This window comes from Condylostylus longicornis, unplaced genomic scaffold, assembly GCF_029603195.1.
Source record: "Condylostylus longicornis isolate FDR11 unplaced genomic scaffold, ASM2960319v2 ptg000135l, whole genome shotgun sequence".
Lineage (NCBI taxonomy): Eukaryota > Metazoa > Arthropoda > Insecta > Diptera > Dolichopodidae > Condylostylus > Condylostylus longicornis.
Window position 1 is genome coordinate 16562055 of NW_026578103.1, and position 25614 is coordinate 16587668.

Sequence of the window (25614 nt, forward strand, 5' to 3'; positions counted from 1 at the left end):
ATATTTGAATTTCGAAGACCCTAATTTTTATTTTTAATTTCATCTCTAGCTGGGATAATTCAAATTTTTAAAAACTAATAATTTTGCTATAACCTAAAAGCTAAATCATAAAAAATATTACAGATTACTTATTTATCGTTAATTGCGCTCAAGAAAATTCCAACAACCTCCAAAAAACCAATTTCTTTATTCAAGTTTAAAATTCTAAAATATTTTCCAAAAGAAGTTTATATTGTTAAATTTTAAATTCGCGCTTTACCTTTTCCAATAGCCATTAAAAAAACATAAAAAATGTGCGCGTTCTCATGACTGAAAATTCCAACACGTTGCGTTGGCGTATAGCTCATTTAGCTCACTTGATTTAAAATGTACGGGCTACGGGTATTAGACCATTTGACACAGGTATTACGCGATATGCATCCATTGAGGTAGATGCTTGAGCAACTTTTTGACAACTTCACATAATAAGTCAGGTTGTTAAAATTCAAACAACTTTTCAAAAAATAAATTATTTTTGTGGAAAATAGGCATGTCTTGTGACTCAGTAAATTAACTGAGTTAAAATTCAATTCAGATTCGTAAAGGAACCTATTATGCGCCGATTACTAATACTCTTAATATACTGTGTCATAGTACACAGCCACACTTTTATATTATGTAAAGTTTCTGATATTATGTGAAATAAACAATTTCATACTACTGAACATAATACACAATCGACTACACTTAAGTTTTCATAACCCAGCATACAAAAGATTTGAAATTTTAATTGTCAATGATTGACAATAAATATATTTTATACCCTTATTACTTTTGGAAAACTAGTTTGTCTGGAGGAAAGAAAATTCACAAAATTTGTATTATAATATTTCCAAAAACACTGAGAGAATTCTTGTGTTCAACAACTGTCTCAAAAATAAAAAATGGTAATAACTGCAAGTAATTTACGGGCACAACTTGTAGCTTTAACGAATTTTTCTGGTACACACAAAGAGCAGGCAGATAAGTAAGAAATTTTCATATTAGTGGTTTATCAATACATTTTGCATAATTTTTTAGGTACCGGCAACTTTTAGATGGGATCTTACAGAACACAGGAGCAGATTTGATAGATACTTTGAAACTTTTTGTAGAAGCAAGTAAGAAGAACAACTATATGTTAAGAAATTTTAAAAATTATCAATTAAAATTCATATTTTAGTTGTAAATGAGCATGTGAGTTTGGTTATTTCTCGCCAAATTTTGACGGATGTAGGCAGTTATCTAAGTAAATTAGATGATGATGTGTCAAAGGTGGTTTCACATTTCACATTAGATAAAGTTCAGCCCAGGGTAATATCTTTCGAAGAGCAAGTCGCTGGAATAAGGCAGCATTTAGCACAAATATATGAACGTAATCAAAATTGGAAAGAGGCTGCAAATGTCTTAGTTGGAATACCCTTAGAAACAGGGCAAAAGTGAAACACTTTCATTACAACCTAATTATTGAGATTTTATTAAAAAAATTTTTGTAGGCAATATTCGGTTGATTATAAATTAGAGACATACTTGAAAATTGCTCGACTTTATCTGGAGGATGAAGATCCAGTTCAAGCAGAAGCATATATTAACAGAGCTTCTCTTTTGCAAGCGGAAACTACCAGTGAGGAATTACAAGTTATGTATAAGGTTTGCTATGCCAGAGTTTTAGATTATAGAAGGTACATACAAATATAGTTAATAAAATAGTTGTGGGTATTAAAGAACGACCATGATAATTAAATATTATTATAATAATTACTAGAAAATTTATTGAAGCCGCTCAGAGGTATAATGAACTATCATATCGTACAATTGTTGACGAGGGTGAAAGAATGACAGCTTTAAAAAAAGCTTTGATTTGCACCGTCTTAGCATCAGCTGGACAACAAAGATCTCGAATGTTGGCTACATTATTTAAAGATGAAAGGTGTCAACACTTACCCGCGTATTCAATCTTAGAAAAAATGTATTTGGATAGAATTATAAGAAGATCAGAATTACAAGAATTTGAAGCTCTATTACATATTCATCAGAAAGCTAGTACATTAGGTGAGTTTGTACTATCCAAAAGAAAAAATTAACATTAATTTGATTTTAATTCTTTTGATTAATATTTTAGATGGTTCCTCAATACTAGATCGTGCTGTATTTGAACATAATCTTTTATCAGCTAGTAAATTATATAATAATATTACCTTTGAAGAGCTAGGAGCATTGTTGGAAATTCCACCAGCAAAAGCGGAAAAAATTGCAAGTCAAATGATAACAGAGGGTCGTATGAACGGCTACATAGACCAAATTGATGGAATTGTTCATTTTGAAAGTATTTTTTATACAAAAATTTCTATTTTTTGTTTTTTTCTGGAATTATATCTTATTGTAGCTCGTGAAATTCTTCCCCTGTGGGATAAACAAATTCAATCTTTATGTTATCAAGTTAATGGTATTATAGAGAAAATCTCAGCAGCCGAGCCTGAATGGATGTTAAAAACTTTAGATGAACAAATGCAACAATAAAACATTTAATTTTCAAATAATTTTGGCTTTTTTCAACTAATGTAAACTAATTGAGCATATAGTTTGCATTAAATTTCAAATGTATTTTTAAATTTAATATAAATAAAACTGAGTAAGAAAAATTATAAAATTTATTTAAATTGTGACAAATTTTTATTTGTTTTAGAATTTAAAGGACTGTGTTGAAAAACGAATTCGTCATACTGTGCAAATTTCGAAAACTGTGGTAGAAAATCGTGTATTCATGAAAAGATTATTTCAATGTGCTTCTAAATTCAAAAACTGCAATTAACAATTTTGCAAAGAAGTTTAGTCATCCTTTAATGTTTGCAGTATTCGAGTTAACAAAAATGTCTTAGCTGGAAAATCAGCAATTAGGGCTTGTGTTATTTGAACCAAAGAATTATTTATTTCATGTTGCTTTTGATTTTCCATGTTAAGTCCAGATTCAGTTCTTGATAGTTTTGGTATTGGTTTCATTGTGATTAAAGCACGATATTTTTTAGCTCTTTGCTGCTTTCTTACAATGCTATCTAAATTTTGATATTTGAGTAACATTGATTGCTCTAATTCATTTATAATTAATTTGTTTTGTTCTTTTGCTTCATCATATTCAGTTTTTCGATTTGTTATTTCTAATTTTAAATATTCAAAAGCTTCATTTAACTCTTTTAACTTTTTTTCGGCAGATATTGCCTCAATTTGAATTAATTTAATTTTGTTTTTCATTTCTATCAATTTATGCTGGATGTTTGATCGACTTTTAGATTGTGTTCCATCCATTTTTTGTCTGATCATGGCATTATCAAATATTTTTTCGCGATGTAATACACAATATTCTAGCTCAGTAACAAGTTTTTCTTGAATACGTTTTAACTGACTGTAACGAACTTCCATACGATGTACTTCGGCTTTCATTTGATTCATTTCACTTTCTAGATGTTTTTCAGATTTTTTCCATTGTAACGTTTCTTCAATTAATTTATATTTCGCTTCCCATGCTAAAGCTTCACGATTTTTTTCTAATATTTGTTCTTTAAAGAGTTCTATTTCAGCAAATACTTCTTTGATTTCTTGCTCAATTCGTAAAACTTCCATTTCTTGTACCTTCCAAATAAAAATAAAATTTTTTTATACAAATGTAAAATAATATATGTATGTAGGTACATATGTTTTTCCAAGATAATAATATGAAAAATAGGCATTGCAAATTATATTTAGACTAAAAGTAGACACATATTATATCTAATTTTAATTACTCTTAAGCGTTCCATAAAATCAGCTTGTAAAGTTTCGCACGTTTCTTCATTAGCATTATGAGTTTTCTTTTTCTCTTGACATTTTTTCCCGAGTAATTCAATTTTTGTTCGAAATGATTTAATATTTCTTTGAATTTCACGATTCTGATTTTCGAGCTCCACAATACTATTATCAACCTTCAATGATTTTTGATTGTTTATCATAATTTCTGCAATTTATTAATTAAAATAATAAAATATGGGTAATTAGCCACATTAATTAAGTTTGGATAAATTTGATTTGAATCAATGTATGCAAACAAACATATGTACATATGTATGTAAATATGTATTTATATGTATGTATAATTTGGATAAACTTACGCCTTCTAATCATTTGGATTTCATTTAGTTGGGCAGAACGTTTTGTTGATAAATTAACTGAAAGGCCTTGCAACATTAACCAAAATTTCTGAGCTTTCTCAGTTTCAATAATTGTTTCACGGATTTGAGCTTCCAATTCCTTGATCTAAAATAAAATTAAACGAAATATGTATGTATGTAGCATATTTTTTGATTCTAGAAGTAAATAATGAGTAATTAATTACTTACTTTCATTTCAGTTGGGCTGATTTCCTCACCCTGGGTTTCTTTTAATAATCTTTCTAATTTTCTATTCAAATTATCGATTTGTTTCAATTTTAAATTACTTGATTTTTGAAGCTCTTTAATTTCATTTTCATAGTCTTCATTTTGCTGATTCAGTTGATTATAAATTTTTAATAAGGTATCATTTTCATCTTTAAGTTTACCCAATATTCCTTTGAATTTTTCTAAATTTAGTAAACCAACTGAAAGATTTTTTTCGGTATTAGATAGAGCTAATTCAAGTTGACGTCGTTTAGATTGATTTTCTCTTAAAATTTTCATTCTATACTCGGTTGCCATGTCAGTTGTTAACTGATCTTGAGCCAAAGTAAGTACATCTTCTTCAATTTTAAGTTTTGTACGATATTCTTTATCAAGAGTATCTTGAATACGTTTAAGTTGAACAGTGATATGATTTCCTTCCTCTTTAGCTAGTGTAACATCATTATCAGTTTGTTCAATAAGAGCGTTCAATTGTTCCTGCTTTGATGTAAGATCTTTCAATATTGTACTTTCTTTTTCAACTGTTTGAAGAATAACATTATTAAAAATAAGTGATAAGAATTAAAAAGTTCTAATGCTTACCATGACGGGAAAGATTTTTTTTGTCCTCTATTAAACGAGTTTTAAAGGCTTCTAATCGTTCATTGGTTTCCATTTCTTTGGAGGCATTTTTCTTAGATCCTTCTATGCTCAAGGTAGCAAGTTTAACTGCCTCTTTTTCAGCTCTATAAATGAGAATAATTCACAATAATGTTGAATAATTATTTGATGTACCCTTTGCTTAATTTTTGATAATTTTCGAATTCTAGTACCTACATGCACACATACATTTAATTTATAACAACTTACTCAAGTAATTTTTTATTTTGAGAATAAATTTTGTCACGATGTTGAATTGAGATGATAACTTCATTCCAGGCATTTGTTAAACGTTTATGTTCATGTTGAAGAGCATCTAAATCAGCGCATGCATCACTAAAACTACTTTGTAAAACTTCATTAATTCTTAATTGTTCAGTAGTTTGCTCATTAATTTCTTCTAATTCTTGTTCTTTCTTTTTAATTTCAGCATCCAAATTAAATAATATTAAATCCATTGAACGTTTTTCTTCAGCTTTTAATCTTTGATCTTGTGAATCTTTGTTAACAGTACGTTTAGCAGCTCTTATTTCATCTTCAATTTCATCAGACCATTTTTTAATATTTACTTCGAGAGCTTGTAATCGGCTTAATTCTAACATTCTTTCATTATAAGCTTTTTTTAATTCCTTGTGATACTTTAATCTATCATCATATTCTGCTCTTAATGGTATTAAATTTTCTTCACCTTTAATCCTTTTTTCATGAATTTCTTTTAATTGTTTTGAGCTTTCTTCAAGTATCTCATTCTGTTTTTTAACTTCTTGTTGCATATCATATAATTTGCAACCAACATCCTCATGGGCTTTTTTTTTCAATTTAATTTGTTGTTCAATATCAAATATTTCATTGTTAAGCTGTGATTCAACTCGTAATAAATGTTCACGAAGAGCTTTTTGGAAACGTTCAAGTAATGGATGATCTTCAGGTAAAACTCCAGTATTTTCAACTTCAGATGTTTCACTTTCGGTTTGAGAGGTTATTTCAAGAAAATCTTCTATTTCTTTAACCGGTTCCTCATGCTCATCTAAGAATTCAAATGATTTTGATTTATTAATTTCTTCTGACATTTTTATTTCTTTATTTTTTCTGATTTATTTTTTAAGACTTTAGGTATTCGAAATTAATTTATTTAATTCCTTCTAAAATTTAAAAAAAAAATATTTTGATAAAAATACTAAAAGTTTTATTTTTTCATTTAATTATTCTTATATCAGGTAAAGTAAGAATAATAATTTTTGATAAAATTACGCGTAATTATGAGTAGGAATTCGTAATTTGTTTTCTTTTAATAAACAACAATGAATTCCTAAGAGATTGGCACTTGGTAATAGTGGTAATAGTACAAAATTTATTGTGGTACTGCTTTGGTAGCTATGATTACTTTACATTTGTTTACTAATAATATTTTACAGTAGGTCTGTAATTTAATATGTTGCAATGTGCAAAATAGAATTATATTTAATCAGAATAGGTAAATTTCATAATAAGTGTATTTACACTTAAAATAGTGAAGTGTTGTCAAGGTGTTGTAAAATTTGAACATTTAAATTTTATATAATTCTGTTTATAATTTTTTTTATATAGTCTTATAGAAAAAACACATTCAGCTTATATCTCTCGAATTCTCACGAATTTCATTCTTGTCCAGCTTATTTCTCACAAATTTCTCAGATTCTAAGAATTAACGGACTGTTTAGCACAATTAGAAGTTTTGTGATTCTTATCCGCGCCTATGTCAGTCCTAAATAAAATATTGACAAACTACATCAATGGTAAGGCGTGAGATTTCCGCCCTATGGAAATATCTCAGTCGCAGGTGAACTATCTCCTCGCACTCGCACAACCGATTGTTGATCGTCCTTTTCTATACGTAAAGAAAGCAAGTTTTCACTCTCCGCTTTGCAAGTTACTATATAGTGATCATGAAAAAACTCAAAATCGCTCTATCTTTCTAATATATATAACATAAATGAATAATCATTTATAGTATATGTTACTAAACTATTAAGTTTCGTTTAGCAAAGTTCCTTTTTAGTTTGTTTTTTGCTTATAATAACCTTTTAGTTTGTTTTGCCGTGAAACGAATCACATATCAAATCTTTTGTTATTATATATGATCATCATTAATTAGAATATTTTTAAAAGTACCCAAAAATATAAGATCTATATATAAGGTAAATATTTAATAATATTACTTAAATAATATGATCGTAGCTAAACTTGTCACATAAATTCAAAACAAGTTTAAATGAGTAAAGCTTATATAAACATATGTACTTATGTTTGAATAGGCGTAATTATATAATATAATTAATTCTATATTAATATTTTTATTTAAACCTACATTTAAAAAAAAAAAACAACTAATCGTTTATATAATTTAATAAATACGTATATATTTATTTTTATAACAGTTTTTAATTTTACATAAAATTTCCTTCATATTCAAATAACGGTATTCAGTACCATATTTACAAATAACAAAAACATAATGTACAAACATAAATCTATAATAAATTTATTTTTTTAAAAAATATTTTGACTTTCGTAATATAAATACGTATGTATGTATGTATTTATCAGTAGTTGAACGTAACAGAGAATAATTGGCTTATCTGTAATCCGGCACTCAAAACGTGATGCTATAAGTATTTTACGTTTTTTTTTTCTTCCTTTTATTTTTTTTTTCCTTATATTTCTATTTAATTTACAATATGTTTGTTTTCTTATGCATTGTTTTTTTTTTTTATTTGTACATCGATTTGTTAATTTTATTAATATAGAAAAAAAAAAATTTTTTTTTTTCAATAAATTGATAAGAATTGTACTTTTGTATTATAATTGAAATTATTTAAAGAACAGAGGCTTGTCATATTGAATGTTTGTAGTTGTGCAAATTAATAATATATTTTTTAAATAATAATAATAAAAAAAAGGAGGTAAATATCATTATTATATGTGGAATTTAAATATTTTTATTAAAAATTTTCCCTTCAATATTTTGTAGACAATTTTAATGATGGTCTTAAGATGATTTTTATATTATATATTTATGGTATAGTAAAAAAAATTTATTTGTATTAAGATAACCTTTATTAACATTATTTTTAAAATTCTATAATAAATTAATTATTATGTTGTAAAATTATCACCTTTAAAATTCTTGAGTTTTAAAATATATTAGTCGAAATTGTTATATTATATTAGGTTATTATATATGGGCATGGTTATGTTGTTATATATTTCTTGAGTTTTTGACTCTATACGTATATATATATATATATACAATATGTATATATATGCACTGAATGATGTTGCATATTTGTTGCGGTAACTAAATATAAGAATCATTTAGTTTATTTTTATTTAATTTTATTTATTTAAAATACACTAATATTTGTTATTATTTATACTAGAATTAAATCTTTACAAATAGACCTTTGTTTTCCCTTTAAAAAAGTTTTAGAATTAAAAATTCTAAATAGTCAATTCATAATTGATTTCATAAACATTTTATTCGAATAATAAACATAATTAGTTCGAATTGCATATTCGTATTTTATATATACATATGTATATATACATATGAATACACGTATTCCCAGGGGGTGAAATGAGTTATATTCCTCGCAAACTAAATTCAGAAATTTAGAAAAAAATAACTTCAAAGTTCAAAATTTCATGAATTATGCTTAGATCTATAATTTTCTAGAAAGAGAAAATTTTTGTTGAAATTTCAATTTAAAATTTCATCAGAATTTTAAGTTCTTTCTTATATACAAATCACATATAGCACTACTCATAAGAAATCTATTATAATATGATATAATTTTTCAAATAAAAATTCAACAAGAAAAATTTTTAAGAATTAGAAAAGTGGTAAATATGTTTTAAGAATTTCTATTATAGATTCTTAAAAAATTATTCTTTAATTGCAATATGTAAACAGAATATTACAATTCAATAATGTTAAAATATTTCAATTAACTGTTATATATAATATTATTAAAAATGTGAAATATAAAAGATTATTTTATTAAAATTGTGACTACATTTTAAATATATTATAAAGGGTAATAATTAAAATTCAATTGCAAAATGCACACGTATTAAGAGTTTCATTCTAAAGAACTGAATATAAAGAATTTTCTATTTTTCTAAATATAGGTGACCTATAATCAAATATAAATATAAAAACAAAATTCTAAAACACATAAAATAAATTCATTTATTTTCAAGTTGAATTTAAAAAGAAGATGAATTATGATTGCATAATTCATAAAAAAAAAAAAATATTTTAATATTGTTTTTATAATTCGCTAATTATGAATTTGCTAATTTATTGAATATAATAGTATACATATATACAATATATATTTGTAAATTTGTTATGTTGCTTTAATTTTTAAAAAAACGTTAATTTCTTTATTATTTTTATTGTTGTATATTTGAAAAAAAAAAAATTCTAACACTTTAACGTGTCATTCAAATATTTTTTTGTTTTTTTTTTATTTTCTTTTATTTTCTAAAATATTAAGGCTCAATTCTTCGTATATTCGCGAATTCATGATATACTTACATATATGTATGTTTGAATATAAGCATATAAAAATATTAAAGCTTTTCATCACGTTCTCGGTGCCGGATTACAGATAATTATAATGGTGTGGTGTTATTAATTGTAGCTCTTTATAAAATAAAGCGCTGATAAAATTTTTAATAATTTTTGCCTTTCGAAATTATTTTCATAAATTATTTGAAAAAAGGTGTTTTACGAATAAATCTATCAGTATGGAATTTTATCTAATTTCGAATATATAAGGTAAAAACTTATCTGAATAAAATTTTTACATATTTTGTAAAATATAAAATTTAGAATACATTTAGGGGCTTCAATGTAGTAAGATGGCTATGATGGTAACTATTGTTCTTAAATATCAAAATTCTATATATTTTTTTTCTTAATAATTGGTTATTTTCCATATAATTTTGTTAATTTAATTTGCTTTTTTTTTTGTAGTATATAAATAATTAAAAAAAGAAAGGCGCAGACAAATTTGGAGACGAAATATCATAAAGGAAGATTAAAATTGTAATTGTTAAAAATATTTATATATATAGCTAAATATTTTGTAATTTATATTTGTAACTCTCTTATTATTATTTTTGCTATTAAGTTTATTAAGTAATACATTTAATAGTTTTTAATACAAATTTATATGTTCTTGTGTTTGTGTGTTTCAAATAGATGATTGCATGTAGCATCTCATGTAAATAATACTTAATAATCATGAAGATTGCAGTATAAAGCAATATGAAGAATAATGTGCCGGTAATTTCTACATACCTCTCTGGCCTAATTGGTAGAGTATTTGCCTAGAAAGCAGTAGGTCACTGATTCGAGCCCAGTTCGGGTAGAAATATTTTTTAATAAATTGTATGAAGAAATTTGCATTAGTTATTGTTTTAAAAATAAATTGAGAAAATTTTGTAGTTTAAATGTTTTTTTACCAATATTATTTTATTTATACTAGAAATATATGTCAGAGTTTTCGGAAAAAATATTTTGTGGAATTAAAACAATTTCCGAATAAAATATTTCCACTTTCAGAATAATCAATAATATTTTGTATACATATATATATATAGGGCAACAGTTGAGTACATTGCAGTGCATCCAACTTTAGTACACCAATTATACAGCATTTACTTAAAAAATTGATTTTAATTAATCAAAATTATTTAAAAGAATTATGAAATTAATATTTTAATTTATTATTCATATAGATTCATTTCAAAATTTTTCTTCGTTGGGGTCCAAATATTATATTAAAAGAGAATTTATTGTAGTACTTTGTTTTTTTTTTTTTGAAAAAAAAAGTTATAATGAAAAAATTTTATAAAATAATTATTATAATGTTTATACGTATGTATATACAATATTAATATAATAAATGGAAAAAAAAATAAGAAGAAATAAAAACAAATAAATTCTAAAATTAAATATCAATTAGTCATTCATAAATTAAAATAATCACACATTTACTAATATTTTTACTTTATTAAATATATGTATACAATCACATATTATTAAAATATGTACAAACCTATATACTAATAAACAATACTTAGAATAATCTATTCAAAATAATTTATTTGAAATAGAAAAATAAAAAAAAAAAGAAACGTTATTAAATAATTTTATCAGCTCTCAAAATAAGTAGCTAAATAGCTTCCATATACATACTTAACACCGTACAAATATATACATGTATTGTATGGCTATTGGTTATCTTCAATCCGGCACTAAGAACGTGATGCTTACTGTCATTACATTTTATTAAGTTAAAAAAAAAAAATTCAATTTTTTTTTTTGTTTTTGCAAAAAAGGCGAGAAATGAAAACAAAAAGCATACATTAAAAATGTTTTTTTTTTTCTTTTAATTACGTCTGATAAGGGGGTTCGTCTTATTAGCGCAAAAAGTTCAAAATTTTCTATACTTATATGTATATATGTATATTTTATAATTTTATAATTATTCAATAGGCTAATAATTGAAAATAAAAAGTAGAAATAAAATAGAGGCAAAACATAATTTTGATATGAATTGAAAAAAAAAAAAAAATATTGTATAAATAGTGAAAAAACCTTGAAAAAAAAATGTTTTTTTTTTTTTTTTTTATTATTATTGAATAAAAGAAATTGGGTCTACTCTAAGTCGAAGAAAAAAAATTAAATTTGAGTGTTTGTACTCTCATTTGAGTGTATTGAATCTCTGGTTTTCAAGTACTTGAAAGTACTAATTTGGATCTAAAATTTTATTTACTTTTTGCCAGGGGTGGATTTTAAAATAAATAAATAGTTTAGTTACGTAATGTTGTGCGAATATATAGAGTTCTAATTCAAAAATGTTATTAAATTTAATAGTATCAAACCATTAGTTTATGAAGTAGCTCCTCGGACAAGTGAAAATACTTTTTCTAAACAATAATCTATTATACTGTCTAGCAATTTCAATTAATATTTAGGATGAATGAAAAAAAAAATTTAAAGAAGCGTGTTAACAAGAATGGTCAAATTCGAATGTCAATTAAATGAGTTATGATAAATAATTATATTCTTTGATGTTGCGGTATTTACCATTATCTTGCAGTTCCGGAAATTGAAAGCTCAAACTTAACAGATTTTCAAAACCCTTCAGAGTTATTTTTCGGAGTTGAAAAAAAAAATTGTTCAAGGGAAATAAATCTATTATTAATGTCAAGGGTTTGCTAAAATTTCAGATTTCTGCAACTTATAGAAGAACTAGAAGAAAACGAAAAAAAAAAACAATTTCTAGATAAGGGTTATTTTAACCGACTTTTTGAATGTGGGTGAAAATAAATGAAATGTTTGTGGTTTCTATTGCGGGCAATAAAAGTGCTAAGCGGGTGGGGAGGGGTGGTGGAGGGGGTAGGAAGGGGGATAAGTGAAACTTTTCTTCCATGGAATTAAATTTCTAGTAAAGATCTATTTGTATACAAAATTTAAGATTTCTTTCTTCAAGTGTGTGGAAGTTACGTATAGGCAGAAACAGAAACGGTCGGCCGGATGGACGAACAGAGTGAAACCATTTTTTCAACATTTTTTCAATTTTTTTCATATAAACAATGTAGTATTAAGTTAGAAAATAATTTGCTTATACGAAAATCAAAAAAATTTTTATTTTGGAAGAAATTGTTTAAACATATTTAATGTGGCCTATGGTTTTATGGGTCATTGCGTGTCTAATGTACACCTTAAGCATTAATCTGTTTGTAACTTAGTATGGTATACATATATCGCTGTAACCAATTTTATATTACATTCTATACTTTCTAACTGTGGGATTATGGTGTGCAAAAGAAATTAATAAAAACGTGATAGAATTTACTCATAACGTATACGTTAAAAATTTGCGATCCTTAGATTCTTACGTATACTTGTTTTTCATTATGATTTATGCGTAATATGCAATTAATCAACTATAAATTTTAATTTACGCAATTTTCTTTAACAAAATTTTAATATTATAATTCGTAATTAGTAGTATATAATGATTTGAAAAATTTTTATTATAAAAAAAAAAACCAGAGGAAATGTGATGACATCAATATTCTTAAAAATAACTGTGCATAAACGGTATACTAAAAAAAAACATATAATATATGTGTATACTAACATAAACAGTTATGTATGTATATGCATATGTACAATAAAAGCATTAGAAAGATTGACCCCCTGTTTTTGAAATCAAAACATAAAATATTTGAGAGAAGGAAAAAAAAATAAAGAATTTTATTATTTGATAACCTCAAATTACTTTTAAAATCGTCAATAATTATTGATAATCAGCTGTTCTCATATATTTTGTTATATATAGAAGCTATTAAAGAGCAAGCATAAAATGAATCTCATAAAAAAAAATCGCACTTTTATTGGTTGTTGTGAAGTCTTCAGTTTCTAGATCAAAGCTGCTATTGCTGAAAAATTTAGTCTCTTCGTATAATATTGAAAGCAATGCAAGTAAGTACAAAAATAGACAAAACTATAAAAATTTTTTTTTTTCTGCATGACGTCAAGGATAATGATGGTTTCTTTGCTACAACAAAAAAAAAATAACAACGATAGCAAATTGAAATTTTGTCTACGTTCAAATATTGTTGTTGCTGAAGAACAACTTTAGTACAAAAAAAAAAAAAAATAAACCAATAAGTTGAAAAATTTTTGGAGGGGGGTGTTATTGTACTTAGTATAATATTTGCGTTTTAAATTTGATCATGTTATATGTGATCTTCTACTTTTACTTATAATCGTCTATAAATATAATGTTGAAGTTCATTTGCCTAATATTTTAAACAAAAAAAAATCAATTTAATTTTTTTTTTTTGTAAAAATTAAAATTAATTAGATAATGATTTTGAAATTTTTGATAAGTTTCATTATTTATTGGTATATATGGGTAGGTATAGATGGATGTTTACATTTCATATAACAAATTGCTTGGTGTATGCACTCAAACAAAATATTTTAAATTCTTTATATTCGCACACATATATCATACATACAAGCCTAAGAATCTGAAATGGTGATTGCATTGAATTTATTATTAGATTTTTTGTTATTAATTATTTGATCTGATTTTGTATTTTGTCGAATTTATTACGAAACTGTGTAATTAAAACGAGTGGAATTAATTAGAGACAATTGGGCTGGTTTTTTTTGAAAGTAGTATAAGTCCGCTTTTTAAAAAGACAATGTTAATGGTAATTTTGATAAGCTATAGACACCTTCTCTCAACAGTAACAATCACAATTTCAATAGAATTCTATTTAAACCTAAAATAAACATATTATGTTATTATGGCCAATATTTTTAAATTGATTCAAACGCTTACCGCTTACATATCTCAATATATGAAAAAATGGACTTATACCTCTTTCAAAAAAACCAACTTTTATATTAAATCCAAATTTTTTTATTTAATTAAAATCTATATGGTTAAATTTTTTATATATCAATGTAGGAACTTGATTAGTATATAAGTTATTGTTTAAAATTGTAGCTTATTCAAATTATAATATGATAAAATATAAAAATATAATTTAAGACTACATTATTTTAATATTAGAAAAACTGTTTGCTATAATAGGGCTTAAACAAAATTCAATTTTCCAATTTGCTAGAGAAAAACTCAATTTTCGTTACTATAGTTTAGGCGCATACGAAATCCTATGATGTGTATGTATAATAGAAAGATGCATGTGTTTGGTGTTTAATTTGTAGTACTTTGAAATATTCAAATTGGTCAATATTAGTATTTAATTTGTAATACAAAATATTCAAAGAAAATTACTTAATAATTCAAGAAAAGCTTACAATTGAAATTCCCTTTCGAATTACTTGTTCATGGGTCCAGTCGACATTATAATTTTAATTAATATATTCCAAAAAATGGTTAATTTATTTCAAGTTTTCATAATGACATTAAACTTTATTACAATTTTATTGGAGAATAGCAGTGATAAGTTATTACAGCTGCTCTTCTGTTAAATTTTTTTAAAACAATAAGCTCTACTTATCTGTACTAAGATTAAGAATTAATTTAATAAGATTAAGAATTTCTAAGGAGACATTTACACTTATCTATATAGAATGTCTTACCCTATATTTAAATTTTCAAATTTAATAAAATAATTTTACTTGTTAATTTTCTCTTTTCTCTTGGGTCTTCTTGTATTCTAAAAATAATTTCATAGTCCCCAAAATCTTTATTGTTATAATATTAGTATAATAGTCTGTATAACAACCTAGTATAATATGCTGTTCTTATTTAAAACCACAGCGTTGCCATATAAATTATTATAAATATTTTAGCTAAATATAGCGAAATATTTGCATGTTTCGCTAAAAAGCGCGAATATGCAATTATTGTTAAAAGTTATATTGGTATTAAATAAAAAAAATTGTATTTATATAATAATATTTCAAAATTAAAATAAAATAAAATATTTTTCCATTCATAACAAAAAAAAAAACAAAAAAAAAAATAGAAAAAAAAAGAAAACACGCAAAATTTTTCTCTTATCATTGTTATCATTCGACTTTTTTCTTTTTCTTCCTTTTCTTATTTTTCTTTTTTGAAATTTAAAATCGCAAAAATATATAAAAAGAAGAAAATAAAAATTTCAAATGGGAAAAAATAAAAACGGAGTGGGAAAGCTTAATATTTTAGATTATTACTGGGAATCCGATTCAAAAACGGATCAGTCCAAAGGAATTAATTGGTTCAAAAAGACATACAAAATAAAAAGTGTGAAATTGAAATTTAAATAGAAAAATAGAAAATTATTTTGTTTTTAATGTAAACATTTAAAATTTGATTTAAACAAATTATTGTAAAAAATTAATTAAGAAAAAAAACTTAATTCATAATTTTTGTAGAATTTTTTTCGATTTTAATTCAAAAATTATGAAAATTTTTAATACAAAAAATTTAAGACGATTTTTATGCATTTGGGTTATATAAAAATTTTTTTCGTTTTAATGAAATCTTTGTTTGTTCTTTGAAATATTTTTCAAAAATTAATTTTAATTTTAAATTTTTAATTTAATACTTTCGTATAATTCGATATTTTTGTTATAATAAAACAAAAAAAAAATAAAGAAAATAAATATTTTTAATCCGTTTAAGGATCTATACTAAAGACTGATATTAAGGTAAGTAATTTTTTATTTTTTTAATGAAATTTTGTAATTCTAAGTCTTAACTATTTTTTTCTTTTAAATTTTTTTGTATACAATAATTTTTCTTAAATTTCAATTATTTTGTAATTTAAGATATAATTTTTTTTTGTTTCACTTTCTTTTATCCTGAATTCTATATTCTATATATAGAAGCTATGCATAAAAGCTTTGAATCATATAATTGTTTCATTTCATATCACTAAGTTTATTAGTAAAGCTTTCTCATGTGTTAATTTGTTTCCAATTTGTTAAATAAATATTTTGCTTGTTTGCTTCAACATTATGGTTTAACTCAAAATTTGCTTATTTGAGAAAATTGAAAATTTTCAAGCTATAGTGAAATGGTGTGTTTTTACAAAAAATGGAAATGTATTCTATTGGAATAAATGTACGATGACAGTTAACAAAAATTCATTTATGAAAATTAAAGAAACCATTCAGATAATGGAATGAGCTCGGAATGCCCCATATAAATGTTAATTGTATAATACGCGTGTTTTAAGAATACTTTGAAGTTTTGCATTAGTTATTTTTGATACTTTAGAACTTTTATTCTATATTTTTAAATGAGAAAAAATAAAATTTAAGTATTTTACGAAATTTATACCAGACTCTCATTTTACTTAAATTTAATGTTCCTAACTTATCCCGAACTGCTTAAAATTTGAGAAAAACTAAAATTAAATAAAATAAGTATCTGCATTGTATATTATAGAACATATGTACGAACAGATAGACGATCAATATCAAATTTTCGATATAATGTTAAGGATTCATTTGAGTTTGGTATTCATTTTCGGTACCTTGCATTTGGCAGCATTTATCAGCACTAAAATAATTGATTTTTATTTCCTTTTTGATATTATATTTTCTTTTTAAATGTACTTAGTTTTCTATATATAATTCGTATAGTTGTTTAATAAAAATTCAATAAAAATATTTATACTATATAATCCAACTCAAGTACGTAATCATAATTAATAAATCTTAGTTAAAAGCCTCATCATATAATTTATAGGTATAAATCTTTTAAATTACTATTTAAGGGGATTAAACTCTTGAAGAAAAGTAAACAAAATTTAAAAAATGAAGCGTCATTTAGCTAAAAACAAATTATAGTTGACAGTATCCAAGCCCATATAAAAAAAATTATTATTTAATTTTAATATTTATTTTGTAAAAATTTTAAATATATAGGTTTAATAGTTTGTATTGTTGAAGATTGCGGGGCCAACAGCACAATATGATTAAAATAAAATTTTTAATGTTCTACTATCAATTTCCAAAAATGGCGTTTAATTAATTCTAAACTTATACAACTTGACAAAGCAATTGTTCAAGTATACTTGAATAAATATATGAAAATTTGTTATAAACGTTAAAATAATCGTATAATATTTATACTTATTTGTTATAATATTCAATTAATCGAAATTTATTTAGATTAGAAGTTTACTCTTTTATTTTTAATCAAATTTTATGGGGGGTCTAATTTTAATTATAACCTTGACTATTACCTCTTATATACTATACTTAAATTATGAGTTGTTTACTATTATGTTGACTATATAAATTTGTTATCTTGAATATCTTTAATATTTTGTATTGTGCCCATATTATATGGTCTCCTCTATAGATTAATAAATTGATTAAGAATTGATTAATAATTGATTAAGAATTAAATCAATGTCAAAGAATTTTAACACTCTAAAATCAAATAAGTGGAATTAAATTGAATTTATGTTATATTGAAAATATTTTATATAACAAAAAATGCATAGTAAATAATTTTGGCAACAACATACAGGATGGAAATTTTCAAATAATTCAAAAGAATTAAAAAAAATTCAATTGATTCTCGCTAATCTTAATTTCAGTTAAAAAAGCTGTCGTATTTTTACATGTGCTATTGAAATTTAACATTAATTTTATATTATTTAGAATATTAGATGACTCTAAGGCGTTACAATCGTTTTATACTGAACTTAATCAATAAAATTGCATGGAAAAATATCGCAGCACTTGACTTTGTAATATTTGATGATTTTTTTAATCATATTTGCACTTAATATTTTCGGCTCATATATAAATATATATATATATATATATATATATATAATTCAAATATATTGAATATTAAATATTTTTTATTTTTATTATGAAAAGGTTCTTAATAAAATTATACTTTGGACTGATATACTTCGCATTTTATATTGAATAAAAGGAAAAAAAAGCTACGCATTTATTTTATATTTGAATCTTGATAATGAATTTTAAAAAAAAAAATAAATTATTAAAAATTATTGCAACAGATGTATTGTGAATTGATAATAATAAAATATTTATTATTTTTAAATATAAATAGCTCTTTATATTCGGGATTTTAATTACAGTCGAAGCAGAGTAAAAGAGCAAATAAAAGAAAACAGATTTTCTGTTTCAGAAGTAAATTTAAAGTTGCCCTGTTATAATTTTGGGTTTTCTATATTTTCATATTCTTAAACGAATATTATTACAGACAAGCAAATGATCTATGTATATGCAACCAAACAATTTACGAGTATTTCGTTCACGTTCATCATGTGCATATTAGGTTCAAGTAACCAATCCGTTCCGTTGATATTTTCAACCGTATTGAGCTTCATCGTATAAAAATGCTCATGTCATCCTATATTACTAATTAATATGAGTTCGGTACAATTATGTATGAAATAGTGACTGACGTAATATTTTATTCATCAATTTTTCTTCTAAATGTTTCGTCTCTGACAGAATTTCCCAAACAAATTAGTAGAAATTTTTAATGCAATGTTGTTGCATGTTACAGATAATGGTATAGGAATAAGTTTGTGACGACATTATTACGTAAGGTCAATTATGTTGTTTATTTTTTTACCACAATATTACGAGACTATTTTTAAAAATAATTTGTTTTGTAATTTAAATTCTATTTGAGAACTATATTAAACTAGTGTAGCTTATTACAGCTTATTTTTGGATTACTGTTATATATTAACTGTTTTATGTTATTTTCTTACTAATCTTAATTTATTTCCTACCTTCCTATAAGACTGAAAATCACTTATTGCAACTCAGATTTGTTTTGTATCGTCTTTTTGGTTTTTATGTTTTATACTTTATATCATAGCGCCAATTTAATGCTAAAGATCCAAGTTAGAAATTATAACAAACGTCTGATAACAAAATAAATTCTTGTTTATTAAATGCCTTAAAGAAACTTGCTTTAATCTTACGGAAACAAAAAATACGTACATATTTACACATTTAATTACAAGCATTATTTCCAAATCTAATGTGCTTAGAATATTTTGAAACACATTGCATAAATTTAGGCGAACCTTTTGCTTAGAAATATTTTTCAATAACAACAAAATATTCAAAAATATTTTTGTATTCTATATTACTGTATTGTTTACTCACGTAACAACACTGCTTCATTAGTTTATAAAATTTTGAAAATTATTTTTTTGTAATAAATAAAAATTAAATTAAATTCAATTAATATAAAAAAAATTAGATTTTTATGCTAGATATTTCAATTTATTTTGTAAAATAAACTAAAGGAAGTTTGTAAAAGAAAAATTTTAAACCCAAATACATAATTTTCCAAATCTGAATTCAATATTTTTTGTGTTATCAATTTGTGTACTTAAACTTGATTATTTTTTGTCGCTATTTTCTTTTAATAAAATAATTTATCATTAATCTGTAAAATTTATTATTATGTCAGAATATTCATTGAACTTGAAAAAATGCATTTCATTAATGAAACACTAAATAAGTACAAAAATATTTTCTTTTTCCACTTGTTACCCCTTTCCTTCAATAAAATTGAGCCAATCAAATGGACATTTTAAACATATTCCGGTTAATTACCAGTTTTTTTATTTTTATTTTTAAGCATTTACTTTTTGTTTTTAATTATTTGATAAGCCCTAAATTTATTTACGTATAATTAAATATTTTTACAATATTATTATTAAGTCTGAAGTTAAAAAACAATAAATTATTAAATTACTATAATTTATATAATATATTTAAAGGAAGATAAACGAAAATGTCGCGAAAAAATTTTCAAAAATTATAACAGGAATTAAAATTTGCGTTTAATTTCGTGATTTCAGTATTTGTGTGTATGTAATTGAACTTTTAAGCATGCAATAATTGGATCTAAAATCTCATATTCTGATATCACATTTTTATTTTTCTTTTTAAATAAATCAAGAAAAGCATAAAACAGCCTCGTATTTAGAATCCTCATTTCTAATTTGATTGTTAAAGGAATTTAACCGGAAATGGCCTTAATCACTTAATAATTATTAAACGTGTATATTTTTTTTATGTCATTGCAGTGGTAAAGGTATTGATTCAAATAACTTACTGTTTTTTTAAAACAATTTGTTACACAATACCATAACAAGTAAATTAAATGTGAATTTAATTTTTATTAATTATTTTTAATTTAGTAAGGATACACACCATATCTATTCTTAGCAATTATTTTAGCCCATATATTTTTGACCATAGTTTATGTTTAAACCAAGTAAACTAAATATTGTTCATTGATTAAAAATTCATTGATTTGAATATTCTGTTCGATATTTTCAATATAAACTTAATTAAATAATTAAGAATTTCTAAGAAATTATAATAATATACTTAATATTTCAATTACTTATTTACTAAAATACATTATAACTGCTCAATTATTTGTAGTTCTTGAAAATATTAAAAGAAGATAAGAAACTTCTAATTAAGGATTAATTATTTGCCTTAATATAGTAAATTAAGAACTGGAAAATTCCTTGAAGGGAAAATTTATTTTTTATTTTTCCATAAAATTATCAATTACTTTTTATACAAATAATTTTTTTTTCTACTTTTCTGTTTTTAACTTTTGTTCAATTGAAAATCCAATAATAATTCAGAGTGCATCTGGCGCATAACATCTTTTTTTTTAAAATCTAAATTTTCAATCTCCTTTATTGTAGTAGTAAACTCATTCGAATTAATTCTTCAATTAACATTTTAGTTACAATATAAATTTTCTCTGATTAAACTAGTTCACAATAATTTAATTGATTAAAATTTTAAAATAAAATTTATAAAAAAAAAATTATTCGCTTATCAAAAAGTCATTAGCACTTTAATTATACAATTATAAAAGTATTACGATAGAAGAAATTATGTGTAATCAGTATGTCGTTATTTTTTTTCGTTTTATATAGTAAAAATAGTAAAGTGTTTTAAGATTCTTAATTCATGAAACAGAAAAAAAAAGCAAAAAATAATAATAATAAGCAAAATATAACCTTCTTCTATTGGGAAACCTTTATATACATATGTAGAGAATATGAAAATATAAAAAACTTTTAAGAAAATTCAATCACATAAAAATTCACGTGTACACCATAATTATTATATGAAGTGTATTGTAAATTCAAATATCTATATAGCTAGTGAACGCGACCGCTGTCTGGTGCTGCGATTTTGTTTTTTTTTTTTGTTTTCTTGTGATAAGAAAGTTTTCTTCAATAGAACGAAAAAAAAAACCCAGAATTCAAATAAAATGCGAAATTATTTAATACGGTTATAAATGATGCCACTTGATTTTTTTTTAATCTCGAAACTATAATTATTATAGAATATTTTAAAAATATTATATGTACTTCATATATAATTACTATTATATAAATTAGATTTATAATATTAAAATTTATTACTCATTTAAGTGGATTGGCAATTAATTACATTCAAAATCTTGTTATATACTCATGTATGTACTATAAATTATATGTGAGCGAGGAGTTGAAGAAAGAAAAAAAAAAGCTTTGGAAAATGAAATTTGTGCTAGATTTTAAATATATAAATTGTGTATAGAACTACATATATGTAATAATTGTAATAATTTAATAAAAAGTTCAAAGTACATACAAACATATATTTTGTGTCACATATTGTGGGCAAGATAAATGTAAAAAAAAAAATCAGATTACTAAGATTGGAATTGTAGTTTGTAAAATTGAGAAAATTTTCTTTAGCAGCTTAATACGTATTAAAATATGAAAAGTTAGAATTATTGACATAGTTAGAAATTATAACAGGGAAGTGTTAATGCAATATTGTTAAGATCAGAAAAAATTAGGGCATTTAATTAGGTTAATTGGGAGCTTGTATGAAAATTAGAACATTTTATTTGTTCAACAGATTCATGTAAATATTGCAATTGGAAGAAATTGAAATTTTTTTTCAAGTTTGGAAAGATTATTTAGAAATCTCATACAATATAAACTTTAAATGGATTTTAGGATTTGGGCTTAATATTTTTTAAAACTTTTAATAGTTATTAACCTTATATACGAAATATTTAATTATATAATCACAAACTTAAAATATTTGCTGTTCAAATTGTGCTTAAATCAGTAAAATTGTATTATGTCTTTGCATATTTGAATATAAAATAAATTTTTTCCCGCAAACGAAATGCATAGTATTTTTTTTGTACCATAATAATTCAACGGAAAATCTTTGTATACTTAAAGCCACCTATTGCTTTAACATTCTGTATATTCCAAAATTTCATTCAGAATTATAAATTTATATTTGATTTAACAAAATTTAAAATTCAATGAAATCTTCTATAAAAAGAATTTGGATGAATAAACCGAATAATTTTCATTATTTTGGAAACAGCTTGTATTTCGTCGAATAGAATACAAATTTAGAGCACATAAAGATGTCAATGTTAACATCACAAGGCCTTTTATTCGAGGGAAATCAAAAATGAATTCAAAACGTGATATCAGAATTTTGTCTGACAAAAAGACCTTCAAAATTTTCATTTCATACAAGTACTTTCATAATAATTTGTACTACACATTAGATTTTTCTAATAATAATTTTTAACCTTTATTCTTGAAATTTTTAGCAATATATTTTAATTATATTTTAGCAAATTATCAAATATATTTATTTAAATTAATTTCTATTTTTATTTTCAGTGTTATTGTTAATCATTGAGAAATAAAAAGACAAAATTTTTAATAATTTATTGTAAGTGGAAATTGAATTGCCAAGAATTATTCAATGGCTCTAGATTTTGTAGCTGGCTGTTTGGGAGGTATCTATCACGAATTATTTTTGGATAATATTTTAAATTAATTATTGAAAATATGTTTTAGAAACCTGTATATGTAAACGTTAAGAAACTTTTAACTTATACAGTATTTTTTCGAAATAGAACATAAAGGTTTCCTTAAAAACTAAATTTTCAATTTTTATTGTTCTACAAAACATTTGAAAAACTTATAGACTATTAAATATCTTAATGTAGTTTCAAAAAATTCCAGGTTGTGCTGGTGTTCTTGTTGGTCATCCATTCGATACAGTTAAAGTTCATCTTCAAACACAGGATGCGAAACGACCATTATACAGTGGAACATTTGATTGTTTCAAGAAAATTGTTGCCAAAGATTCATTTGGAGGTTTATATCGTGGTATAACAAGTCCTTTATCAGGTGTTGCTCTTGTCAATGCTATTGTATTCGGTGTTTACGGAAATGTTCAAAGAAATTCAAATAATCCTGAATCATTGAAATCGCATTTTATAGCTGGTTCATTAGCTGGTTTAATTCAAAGTTTAGTATGTTCTCCAATGGAATTAGCAAAAACACGAATTCAATTACAAGCTGATGTTGCCGGAGCTATAAAACATAAAGGACCTTTACAATGTTTAAAATATATCCGAAAAACTGAAGGTATAAGAGGAGTTTATAGAGGATTGGGTATTACAGCAATGAGAGATGTTCCTGGTAAGCATAAATTTCATTAGGCTGCTATTATAAACCGATAAGGGATTTTGTTTTGTAATTAATTTAATTTTTTTTATATTTAAGGTTTTGCAAGCTATTTCGTCTCATATGAATTAATGATGGGAAAATCAGAAAATCCATCAGCTTTTCGTACATTAATGGCTGGTGGTTTAGCTGGTACTGTATCATGGATGTTAACATTTCCGATTGATGTTGTAAAATCAGCATTACAAGCTGATGGTATGAATGGTACATTAAAATATAATGGATTATTTGATTGTATTAGAAAGGGATATCAAGCTGAAGGATATTCATTTTATTGTCGAGGATTAGCATCAACTTTGTTGAGAGCATTTCCAATGAATGCTGCATGCTTTTTTGTTGTTGCTTGGATTATGCGTATGGCACAGAAAGTCAATTTAAATTTCGATATTCATCCAGTAGAACCATTAGCTATTGGTGTCGGTTCAACACCAATCGGTTATCCAAGCCATTATAATGCATACCATCAAGAAATTGAACACAAACGAAAAAGAAATTTCATACGATGTATGGTATTTCTTGGAGCTTTTAGTGAAGCAGTTTGTGATACAGAAATCATTGAGTTGGTTAATGAAAATAGAGAATTGAATTAATTTTTAATTATAAGAGTAGAAATTAAAAATCAAAAGAAAATTATGTTTAAATAGTGTGTAAAATAAAATTAATATAGCTATATAGAGATATATTTATATAAAGAAAAAGAAAAATGAAATTTTTCTAAAAGAAAATGATAATTTAAGTGAGATTATGTACAAAGTACGCATGCAAACCAAGTGTATATTTTTAAATATTATTTTTAAGATTTATGTTAGGAGGATTAACACATAGGATATAAAAGTAAATTTAAAGAAAAAAATACTCAAAATTATATTTTGATAATTTTATGAAGATTTTTATATGTTACTGTTATTATATTTATATTTATTAAAAATAAAATGAAGTAGTACAAAGTAATGCCGAAGATTTGATTCGTTTTAAGTGACTGAAGGTAGGGTGTAAAGTAGGCTGATTAAATACAATACCTCTAAATAAGACAGATGTGGTTAAAAAATTCTGTTTTGTAAATTTACCATAATTAACATTAAACAATTTACAATGCATATAATCAGTGACTTTCAGAGAAAATACAAGGTCTGCGGCAACAGAAATTTAGAGGCCCTGAAATTTAATCATGTCAACAAATTTAATAATTATGTCCGAATAATTTAAAGAACGAGTTATTTCATAATTAATTTTTGTAGTTACTAGTTCTTTCAGTTGGTCCTGACACATTGTCGATAAAAGGAAAATTTAGTAAATCAACTTTTTTCATGGTTTTCGTTTATTTAGTGCTAGAATAGTTCTAGCTTGTAGTACGTTCAAAAATTCACGCTACATACACTGCAAATATAGATCGTTCGGAAAT

At 24.0% G+C, this 25614-nt stretch overlaps 3 protein-coding genes across 3 annotated transcripts; 2 read left to right on the forward strand and 1 right to left on the reverse strand.

Annotated features, from left to right (window-relative positions):
* Positions 1 to 799: 799 nt before the first annotated feature.
* On the forward strand, positions 800 to 2657 carry LOC129615348 (COP9 signalosome complex subunit 4). Its single transcript, XM_055530500.1, has 7 exons — positions 800 to 1006; positions 1060 to 1139; positions 1202 to 1457; positions 1515 to 1700; positions 1784 to 2070; positions 2141 to 2344; positions 2405 to 2657. Exons 1-7 carry the CDS (start codon positions 924 to 926, stop codon positions 2536 to 2538), a joined length of 1230 nt encoding a protein of 409 aa, XP_055386475.1. The 5' UTR covers positions 800 to 923; the 3' UTR covers positions 2539 to 2657.
* Positions 2658 to 2727: 70 nt separating this feature from the next.
* LOC129615235 (coiled-coil domain-containing protein 40) lies at positions 2728 to 20881 on the reverse strand. The gene is made up of 7 exons (XM_055530354.1): positions 20836 to 20881; positions 5277 to 6093; positions 5010 to 5152; positions 4389 to 4948; positions 4161 to 4305; positions 3798 to 4006; positions 2728 to 3645 (listed from the first exon to the last, which is right to left on the reverse strand). Exons 1-7 carry the CDS (start codon positions 20879 to 20881, stop codon positions 2848 to 2850), a joined length of 2718 nt encoding a protein of 905 aa, XP_055386329.1. The 3' UTR covers positions 2728 to 2847.
* On the forward strand, positions 16168 to 25163 carry LOC129615347 (mitochondrial basic amino acids transporter). Its single transcript, XM_055530499.1, has 4 exons — positions 16168 to 16308; positions 23358 to 23476; positions 23706 to 24167; positions 24252 to 25163. The coding sequence occupies exons 2-4, from the start codon at positions 23443 to 23445 to the stop codon at positions 24800 to 24802; spliced, it is 1047 nt and encodes a 348-aa protein (XP_055386474.1). The 5' UTR covers positions 16168 to 16308; positions 23358 to 23442; the 3' UTR covers positions 24803 to 25163.
* Positions 25164 to 25614: the final 451 nt, after the last annotated feature.

What these genes read in the sequence shown, in the direction of transcription:
- LOC129615348 (XM_055530500.1), top strand. Translation starts at nt 924, where the DNA reads ATGGTAATAACTGCAAGTAATTTACGGGCACAACTTGTAGCTTTAACG. An exon ending in AGAGTTTTAGATTATAGAAG is followed by an intron (nt 1,701 to 1,783) that starts GTACATACAAAT and finishes AATAATTACTAG; the next exon opens with AAAATTTATTGAAGCCGCTC. An exon ending in TGGAATTGTTCATTTTGAAA is followed by an intron (nt 2,345 to 2,404) that starts GTATTTTTTATA and finishes ATCTTATTGTAG; the next exon opens with CTCGTGAAATTCTTCCCCTG.
- LOC129615235 (XM_055530354.1), bottom strand. Translation starts at nt 20,881, where the DNA reads ATGGTCAAAAATATATGGGCTAAAATAATTGCTAAGAATAGATATG. An exon ending in AATTGCTAAGAATAGATATG is followed by an intron (nt 6,094 to 20,835) that starts GTGTGTATCCTT and finishes TTGAATTCTTAG; the next exon opens with ATGAGCATGAGGAACCGGTT. An exon ending in AAAAAATCTTTCCCGTCATG is followed by an intron (nt 4,949 to 5,009) that starts GTAAGCATTAGA and finishes TTCTTCAAACAG; the next exon opens with TTGAAAAAGAAAGTACAATA.
- LOC129615347 (XM_055530499.1), top strand. Translation starts at nt 23,443, where the DNA reads ATGGCTCTAGATTTTGTAGCTGGCTGTTTGGGAG. An exon ending in TGTAGCTGGCTGTTTGGGAG is followed by an intron (nt 23,477 to 23,705) that starts GTATCTATCACG and finishes AAAAAATTCCAG; the next exon opens with GTTGTGCTGGTGTTCTTGTT. An exon ending in AGCAATGAGAGATGTTCCTG is followed by an intron (nt 24,168 to 24,251) that starts GTAAGCATAAAT and finishes TTTATATTTAAG; the next exon opens with GTTTTGCAAGCTATTTCGTC.